This window comes from Notothenia coriiceps, unplaced genomic scaffold, assembly GCF_000735185.1.
Source record: "Notothenia coriiceps isolate Sejong01 unplaced genomic scaffold, NC01 NC01_scaffold00000339, whole genome shotgun sequence".
Classification (NCBI taxonomy): domain Eukaryota; kingdom Metazoa; phylum Chordata; class Actinopteri; order Perciformes; family Nototheniidae; genus Notothenia; species Notothenia coriiceps.
The window spans coordinates 3,915,669-3,925,484 of NW_011333040.1; the positions used below are offsets into that span (position 1 = coordinate 3,915,669).

At 41.0% G+C, this 9,816-nt stretch overlaps 2 protein-coding genes across 2 annotated transcripts in view; one reads left to right on the top strand and one right to left on the bottom strand.

Moving 5' to 3' along the window:
* Positions 1–3,862, top strand: part of LOC104942940 (zinc finger SWIM domain-containing protein 6) — a 30,115-nt gene extending 26,253 nt beyond the window's left edge. Inside the window, exons 9-10 of the mRNA XM_010768257.1 lie at positions 22–103; positions 208–3,862. Coding sequence (XP_010766559.1) covers positions 22–103; positions 208–1,073 — 948 coding nt within the window. The 3' untranslated portion in view covers positions 1,074–3,862. The remainder of the gene's footprint in view (positions 1–21; positions 104–207) is intronic.
* Positions 3,863–6,047: 2,185 nt separating this feature from the next.
* Positions 6,048–9,033, bottom strand: LOC104950209 (zinc finger SWIM domain-containing protein 6-like). The gene is made up of 3 exons (XM_010776697.1): positions 9,030–9,033; positions 8,401–8,549; positions 6,048–6,230 (listed from the first exon to the last, which is right to left on the bottom strand). The coding sequence occupies exons 1-3, from the start codon at positions 9,031–9,033 to the stop codon at positions 6,048–6,050; spliced, it is 336 nt and encodes a 111-aa protein (XP_010774999.1).
* Positions 9,034–9,816: the final 783 nt, after the last annotated feature.

Below are 9,816 nucleotides of genomic sequence, written 5' to 3' on the forward strand. Positions count from 1 at the left end.
CATTTTTCCCATCCTTCTTAGGTCATGAGAATAACTCTATCCACATTAAACTGGAGGCGGAGAGAGATGGTGCGCTGGTTAGTCACATGTGCCACTGAAGTGGGTAAGTGTGCTTGGCTCCTTAAAGGTTTCCATTTGATTGTTTAAATGTAAAATGTACTCAATTTAATCCCTTTCTCTTCATTCTGTCCCGTGTGTGTTTGCCAGGTGTGTATGCACTGGACAGCATCATGCAGAGCTGGTTCACCCTCTTCACCCCCACAGAAGCCACCAGTATCGTGGCCACCACCGTCATGTCCAACAGCACCATCGTCCGCCTTCACCTGGACTGCCACCAGCAGGAGAACCTGGCCTCGTCTGCCCGGACCCTCGCCCTGCAGTGTGCCATGAAGGACCCCCAAAACTGCGCCCTCTCTGCTCTTACACTCTGTGAAAAGGACCATATTGCCTTCGAGACAGCCTACCAGATTGTACTGGACGCAGCGGCGACGGGGATGAGCTACACGCAGCTGTTCACTATAGCACGCTACATGGAACACCGGGGTTACCCCATGAGGGCGTATAAGCTGGCGACGTTAGCCATGGCTCATCTGAACCTCAGTTACAACCAGGACACACACCCGGCCATCAACGATGTGCTGTGGGCCTGTGCGCTCAGCCACTCGCTAGGGAAAAACGAGCTAGCTGCCGTTATCCCCCTAGTGGTCAAGAGCGTGAAGTGCGCCACCGTGCTCTCGGACATTTTGCGGCGGTGCACGCTGACCACGCCGGGCATGGTGTCGGCACTTCACAGCCGCAGGAACTCTGGGAAGTTAATGTCCCTGGACAAGGCGCCGCTCAGGCAGCTGCTGGACGCAACCATCGGGGCTTACATCAACACCACACACTCGCGGCTAACACACATCAGCCCGCGCCACTACAGTGAGTTCATAGAGTTCCTGGGTAAGGCCCGGGAGACGTTCATGATGGCTCACGACGGACACATTCAGTTCACCCAGTTCATAGACAACCTAAAACAGATCTACAAGGGCAAAAAGAAACTTATGATGCTAGTGAGGGAGAGGTTCGGCTGAGAGGGAGGCTGACCTCCCCATCTAGTACTTTTATATTAACTTGAGTCTGCCTTTTGAACTTCTTTTGGACTTATAAAATAGACAAATAAAAAGAGGGATGTGACTTGTAGAATGAAGCAAAAAGAGAACGGAAAAGATGACAAAAAAATCAACAGAGCCACACGCGGTATTATTGTTCTTGCTGTTGTTATTGTTATAAACATTATTACTATTATTATTATTAATAATATTATTACTACTATGTGTACAGAAGTGTTTTTATTTTTCAGAAGAGAGGAAATTTGTCACGTTGTGAATGTTGTATGTATTTCTCTACATGTGTGTGAGAGGAAAATGAAAAGTGAAATTGCTTTTTTTTTTATTTTAGTTCTTTTATTTTTATGATTTAAAGCATCCTTTTTTCCCTTTTTTAAGTGTACATTGAGTTATATATTGTCAAGTGGCTGAAGCCCCTTCTTCAATAGCACTCATGTAAAAACATAAAAAAGAAGAAGAAAAAAACCTAAGTCTCGGCATCCTCAAAGAGAAACTAAGGCTTTAAACCTCACAGAGCACCTCCCCTTGTCCAGGCCCTCAGCAGTGGGTGCTGGGCAGCAATGCACAGCTTTGCTCGGCTCGGCTCGGCTCGGCACAGCTTGGGTTAGCACTGACAGAAAGCCGCCATCAGCATTTCTTTAGACACAGCAGTAGCAGCAGCAGCAGCACTTGAGCAGCCATTAGTTTTCTCTGGGTCCCAGGCATTAGCTTCATTACACACAACAATGCTCTTAGCTAACTCATGTTATTGTCGAAACCCCCCGACCCACCTCCATAATGACTACCTGTTTAAGACAGAGGACAGTACGCAGGCAATACAGTGATGGCACATTACACAAAGATAAAGAGTATTATTGTTACATTCACGTAATGTTGTACAGCTGTGTTTTCTTTACACCCCAAGTTTGAGTTAATACACTTTATATTTGAGTTTTCTAGTTGAAGTAGATACCCAGAGGGAGACGACTACCTCATGAAATGGTAACTTGCTCCCCCCACCCTCCTTTTTTTTGGTTGCTATCATGATATGTATCATCTATGATAGCTGACATTTTTCGTTAAGGAGAGTCACTAGTGAGGTTATGAGGAGATGTGGAGTTGGAGTGTTTTCTGCGCTGGACTCTGCTGTACGTCACTGCCCCGGCATCGGTACTTACACCCCCACAATTGGCTCTAACAGACTTGTAAGATGCTTCAGTATGTCAGTCCCCTCTCATCTCTTACAGCCACCATTGTACGGTATTTTCAGACTAGGCCAGTGTCATTTCCCTCTGTGCATGTGAATCATAGAAATTAGACTCTCTACTGTTAAAGTTCATTGTGTGGAACCTTCAGTAATTGTCAACCAGAACGTTCTCAGGGATTTCTCTACACAGGAAAAAAGGCGGAACAAATGAACGACTGACTACAGGAAAAAGACAAAAACATGACACAACATGAGCGAGCATTTATTGTACTCTGTATATATGCCATAGTATATGTCTGAATATGGAGGATCTGAAAGTATATGTTAACTAATTTATACAGAGTATTCTATGTAATGTGAAATACTTGAAGCCGCTGTAGTTTGCTCTCTCTCTCTCGTTCTCCTTCTCTCTTTTGTCTTCTCTTTTCTTTTCTCTTTTGTTGAAAACAACATATCAGAAAGACTGACTTTGTTGATGGTCGATTTGGACTCACAGGGCCTCATTTGTTCATATGTGGGACGCTGGATCTCATCATGAAATGCAGGTTGATTCAAATTGGGGATGGCGGAGGAAAACAATGTTGTTCATTCCTTGCGACAAAATCATGGAAATGGGGTGGAGATAAATTACCTTTGACAATTGGTTGATAAATGTTTGAAAACACAATACAGAACTTAATTATGCATGTAAGCTGTTGCACTAGCCTAGTTCTCCATAGGATGCTATGGGGAAATAAAACTGTAATGTACTTCAAACAGGAGCTGATTGGAGATTAATCTGCCTGAAAATCATGTATTTTGTGTTCAGCCTTACATGCATTGAATACATTGGCTGATGTCAGCCTCATGGTGCAATGCTTGTCAGAGCAACTTCATAGTTGTGCAGCTCAACAAGACTTGCATTGATAATTATGCACAGTTTCCATCCAGCTAAGAATAAAAAAACTACTCAGTTCTCCCTTTCATTCAACGCAGCATTTCCGGTGTCTCCTCCGCAATGTTCAGCTGTCCTATCATTACTTGCCTTTTTACCTTCTTCATACGTCTCATTTTTCTTTTTCTGTGCATCTTTTTCTATCTTGTGTTCATTAAAGATAAAAGCAGCCTTTTCTCTTGCCTTGTCTTAACGCTTTAAAGTAACCAAACAGGAGATCTATCTAACAACCAAACGCGTTCTAAGAGGTGAGACAACCCACCTTGGTCCCAGCTTTAGTGTCCTTAATTAGTAAGTGAATGGCTGTGTAACTCATGCTTTAACAAAGCAATTCCTCACGTGTGTTTGGTGAAAAAATACGTTGTCCAGTGTCTCTTGTTCTCTTCAGAAACAATTTCCTCTGAGTCTTTCTAGCTGTTTTTTTCTTTTTCTTTTTTTTTTTGTGTAGAAATCTTCTGCGCTCCCATTTTATTTATTACAATGACCCATGTATACATGCTTATGAAATTAAGATTTGATACACCGATATCAATTTATTTATGTAACTAAATCACTGTTTTATAATCTTGTTAATGAGTCAATAATTGATTTTTTTTGTTTTTGTTTTAATAAAAGTTAGTTTTTTGAAATGTATATTGACGCTCCCTGCTTTTTGTTTTGCACCCTGGCAAGATACATTTTCCTTTTTGTTTCTCACGGAGTTGTATGGATTATAATGGGACGTGGCCTGAGAGTTGGTCTGTGTATCATTGAGTGGCGATCAGTCAGCATCGTTCAGATCTCCATCACACATTGGTGTCAGAAAACGTCAGAGAGAGATCACTCACTGGCAGCAGCTTTCATGCTGTCATCTCATGCGAGCCGACGAGGAATATGAAACGTATCAATTGATATTCCCATGGTCTTTGTAGCTTCTGTCAGGCAGCCCGGCTCATCCAACCACAGTAACCTGTTTACATGCCTCCAACACTGACAGTGGGGCCACAGGACGACTAAATCAGTGTATGTTTGTCAGGTGTGTGTGTTTGTATAGACATGTTTTTGTGTGTGTGTGTGTGTGTGTGTGTGTGTGTGTGTGTGTGTGTGTGTGTGTGTGTGTGTGTGTGTGTGTGTGTGGGCCTTTAGGGAGTGAACGTGAACAGGTGGTAGCTCCAGACTACAGGAGCTCCTGACAGCAGTAAGGTCCCCAGACTCCCAGCCCCTCATTAAACATTGACACAAAAACACTGCAACTGTCTGTGTGTGAACAGTAATGAAGCGCAGACGGCTACACCGGTATACACACTGAAACTTAGCACAGCACAAGCTTTCAGTCTGTGAGTGTGTGTGTGTGTGTGTATGCTGTCCATCTGTGTGCGCTCATTAATGAGGCACATTTGTCCATAGAGGTGTCCGCTTAGATATTGAGGAATTTGTCAGGTTTAGCAACAAAAGCACCCGTCTGCTGACAGAGACCAGACAGAACTGTCCATTTGTTGTTTGATGGATGCCTGCCTGCAAGGAAAAGTGTGTGTGTGTGTGTGTGTGTGTGTGTGTCAGAGCATAAAAGCAAACGTGTATGTGTGTATCCATGCAAGTAAGCCTACACTTGTTCGTGTGTGTGCGAGACCACTTCCTGTGTGTCTGACCTGTGCGCAGGTCCCTGCTCAGTTCCAGTTGGTAATGACGTCCCCTGGGTTCAGCGCGGTGCAGCAGCCTCCTCCGGCCTGTCTCACTGTATACTCCTAATGACATCATGATCACACACCGGCCTCTTTCATGCCAAAAGCCCTCTTCCTCACCATCACCATCAAAACTTCTATCTAGAGCATTCACTCCCCCTCTTTCTCTGTGTCTTTCTCTTTCACACACACTTACTCTGCCCCGTTTCCACAATACATCAAGGCCTTGACACTTTCCTCTAGAACGGCAGATATTTTATTCTTCATAGTGTCACCTATAGAAAACTTATTTTCAAAAAGCTAATTGTTGAATCTGAGTTTCAAATGTGCTGTATAGGATGTAGATAGTGCCAGCCAAATGCTGCATAATGAAGTGCATTTTATTTAATTTTTTTAACATTAAAATACATTATCTTCAGGTGTTTCTATAGAGTTCTCTGCTGGAGTCCCCTGACAAGAGCTATGGTGGTTCAGGGCTGCACTGGTTCTGGAAGTTTTAATTATTATGCTCAATGTTTTTTAAATAATTAAAACACAGACCTTTCCTTGATAATAGTCTGCGTTTGTGTTTTGCCCATCAGATAGCACTTTTATTATTTTGTGGCCGAGAAATCCTGCTCAGCCTGAACCGTCACTGCTAACAAATCAGACAGAGTTGTGAATCAGTTTCCATGAACACTTCATTGTTACAATTGGGAACAAACACTGCCACATAGCTGCAAGCTGTATCCAAAACTGATACAGTATGAAAGTGAAAAGCTACTGATTTAAAGTGGACCTATCATGCTATATTTGAATAATATAGTGTAGGACCATACCTATATAAGGCATATTTATACTTTTTATTTTTCGCTAAAATGCATGATCTGTTTGGTATTTTGAAAAATAAAAAGTATAAATATGCCTTATATAGGTATGGTCCTACACTATATTATTCAAATATAGCATGATAGGTCCACTTTAAATCAGTAGCTTTTCACNCGTACGTACGTGTTAGTGTAGTGTGTGTGTGTGTGTCGTGTGTGTGTAGTCGTGTGTGTGTCTGTCTGTCTGTCTGTGTGTGTGTGTGTGTGTGTGTGTGTGTGTGTGTGTGTGTGTGTGTGTGTGTGTGTGTGTGTGTGTGTGTGTGTGTGTGTGTGTGTACATTTGTGGGACAGTCATTGTGTGTGGTGTGCGTTTCCTCTCTCACCTAGCTCGTCCCAGAGCTGTCTGTACTTGTCGGTCATGGTGGTGCCCTGCTGTCTCCACAGCGCCAGCCGAGGGTCGGCCATGAACTGCTCTGTGATCAGTGTTAACATCCTCGCTCCGTTGGAGTCACGCATCTTCAGCATCTCCCTCACCTGCAGGGGGAGAGAGGAGGAGACAGGGAGGACGCGTTACATACACAGCCCAACACACATGATACAAAACAGAGAGCAAAGATCACACACAGTGACACACACAGTAATGTAGAGACACACCAAACAGCTCTCACAACTCAGGGAGAACACAAACAGAACCTTTTTTTTACTGCATGCACAAAATAAATGACAGAAGTATGCAAAATGTATCAATGTTACAAATTAAGTGGGTATTTTATGCTTTTTTACAGACTCATTAGTTAAGTTGTGTACCATTAGTATTGTTTTTAAATATCTATGGTAATTTATTTGTGTATTAATTACATTTTTCACAAAGTTCTTTTTAGATTAGTGCATACTTTGTATTTTAATGTATTTTGTGTTTTAACTGCTGAATACAATTTTATTAGTTACTGTATCTTTTTATTATTGTTTTTAAATATGCTAATTTATTTGTGGATGAATTACCTTTTTCACCAAGTTGTTTTAAATTACTGCACATTATGTCTTTTTATTTATTTTGTGTGTTAACTGCTGGATACAATTTTCATTGGAAGGATAAATAAAGTTGATTTGAATAGAAAAAGGTCTTCAAAAAAAATCCTGCTTATTTGCATACACTGTTTTCTTACAATTTCGAAAACCACGTGCCTTAAAAAGGACACTATTCTTTTACCAGCTACTGAATGTCTGTAGACAAATCAGACTCAATGTCCCAGACTGGGCAGCGGTCTGTTATTAAGAGAGGAGCGTCTGACATTTAACTTCCATGGTCAAATCAAGTTTGCCTTGAAGTGGCACAAACCCTCAGAATTAAGAGCATGTAACTCGAGCTAAAAAGGACTTTCTCAAACCAGGAGAATACATTCCTCTTGTACTGTCAAGCACAAGCACTTTCTACACATTCTCACTTGAAAGATCAAATTCCATTCAAACTACTTTTATGCAGTCTAAATAGTTGTGTAGTTTTACTTTAGAAATATTCTTCAAAACTAGAGGTCACAAAGTAAATCCATTCACTTGCAATGAACACAAACAGACAGACACAATTGTACAAAAAGCTAGTTATAGTTTCATTCTTTTCAAATCAGGAAATGTGTCAACGCTTGCTATAGAACTATTGTAAAAAGGAATTGTTAAAGATCCAATAATAATAAAAAACAGATTCCATAGACAGTTTTAATTTTAACCAGTTTCTTCTTGAAGTGGTTCACTATCAGCAGCTGAGGTTTCTCCTCCTTACTCTATCAAATATTTGTATCTTAATTGCAACAGGGACTAATTTATTGTAAACATAAGTGATCAGCATCTTTTAGCAACAAAAACATACCCACTCTTTTGATATAAAATTTTGGAATATAAAATGTTGTATGCTACTTTATGGACGTGTGTATTTGTCTATATGGTAAGGGAAGTGAAACATGTATTTACAAACACACAAAGAAACACAGGAGCACATACAGTATATACATAACGCATATTCAGTGGGTGTGTGTTTATCATTTGAGGGCAGCTCGGTGTACATACAAATGGGTACGTGACTCTCGCCGTGGGTGTGTGAAAGACAAGCGTATATGTGGCTGTCAGTGTGCAGTAAAGAATAAAACAAGCATCAAAGAGCATAAAGCCCAGAGACATTCTAAAAGCAGGCCAGGGTGGATGATAATGGCCTTGGCTTGCAGTTTTTACACAGTGCACAACATTAATGCTGGCCTAGCGCTGCCACTGTAACAGAGAGAAGCGCACATCTCTCATGTAATCGCTTTATCGCGGGTACAGGATAGTACATAGTGCAGGCTTTCTCTCTCTTTATGTTACACTTCCTTTCTGCAATTAGCTGCAGCTAAGAGGCAGCCCACCTTTGAATGTATGTGCCAATATATGCAAGTTGTTTTCTCTGGGATTACTTTGAACAGAGAAGGGCTCTTTTCATAAAGGAATATAAGAGAAGTAGAACATATGTATTAACAGGATGCAGAGGGGAGAAGCAGAGGCTGCATGTGTGTGCTTCTGTAGAGAGAAGAGAACAGCTAAAGGAGAGATGTTACACAGCAGGATACACTGCATTTCTGTAGCGTTCAAGGTCGGTATGTGCTGTATGTGTGCTGTATGTGTGCTGTGTGTGTTGTAATGTTCTGTATGTAGATGAACAATGCTGCTGGCTCCTGACCTTGCTGAAGAGAAGATTGAGTTGCTTGCCCGAGCCGTGGTATCCTCCCTGCGACAGGAAGAGCTTGACTTGCTCCTGAACCTGCTCCTCGTCCAGATGCCAGCAGTTCTCATCGTCCACACTGGCTCCTGCTGTGGGGTCCGGGGCCCCTACACACATACAAATACAAATGTTGAATGTGCAGTTTGCCACCTGGAATATCATGGTTCATATAGGCGTATACGCTCATACATAGTATACCTTACAGATGCATTAACAATTCCCTTAAAGGTGGGGTAGGTAATTTTGGAGAAACCAGCTCGAGTGAGCTAGAATTTGAAAATACACAACTGGAAAAAATCTGCAACTTCCTTACAGCCGGACCGGCTAAAATGATTGGTCGTGCTTTTTACAGTACTACGGCTTCCACAGATGACATTTTTTTATGGATTTTTTGTCAAAGCACTTAAGATGCTTTGCTATCGGGATTTTAAGAGCATTCCATGGAATATAACAAAAAGTGTATCTCGAGCCGGTTTCTCAAACTTACCTACCCCACCTTTAACCTTGTCCTACTGAATGTACATTTTATCATTATCTACCCTGACTTAAAATCATTTTAACATGAAAATGAAAATATAAACCATTACCCATATTTGGGAGAAGATAAAATTGTCTCAAGTTCAAACACTAGTAATTTGCAAATATTTATTTTGTGTCATTAGAATTACAAGATAACACACTCACACTGAAGGCAGTAATGTATAATTCATTTCACAGAAAATGAATTAGCAACTATTTTGATCATGGATTCAGTGTTTATGTCAAGGATTTTTTTTCTTAATATCTTTGGGCTTTTGATGGCGTGTTGTACAGAGCATGAAGCAGCACCTTGGAGTTCAGGAAACCATGGGATTATTTGAGAAAATGTAATGTTTGTAATAAAATAAAAGGGTGATTTCAGTCTAGTCTGAGAAGGGGTAATATAACAGCAGCAGCAGCAGTAACTATTATTAATCGGCATACCCTCACTTGTTCTATCTTCTATTAATATTATTGACAGATATTTTGTATTCATACGTAATTTGTAAAAAGGACCCCAAACAAATAACCAATTACTTGTAATACATACATTGATTTTAACATGCCAAATAATGTGGAGAGCATAATAAGCTTGGAATGCAATAAGCAAATAAATGTCCTTCTAGGAGAAAAAAAAAAAGGACTGTAAGTGCAGTATCGAAGAGATATGCACTCTTCTTTACCTCACAGAAAGGGCCTCTGTCTCTGTATGGTTCTCTCGCTCTCAGAGGTAAATAACGGGTCTATAGTGTTGATTAGAAGCACACATTCTCTCTTTTACTCTCTGGATCTCACTAATGAGTCATATTGATCCTGCCACGCTTTACCTTCATCATGCAGTCAATACAAGCATGC

What these genes read in the sequence shown, in the direction of transcription:
- LOC104950209 (XM_010776697.1), bottom strand. An exon ending in TCAATCTTCTCTTCAGCAAG is followed by an intron (nt 6,231 to 8,400) that starts GTCAGGAGCCAG and finishes CTCCCCCTGCAG; the next exon opens with GTGAGGGAGATGCTGAAGAT.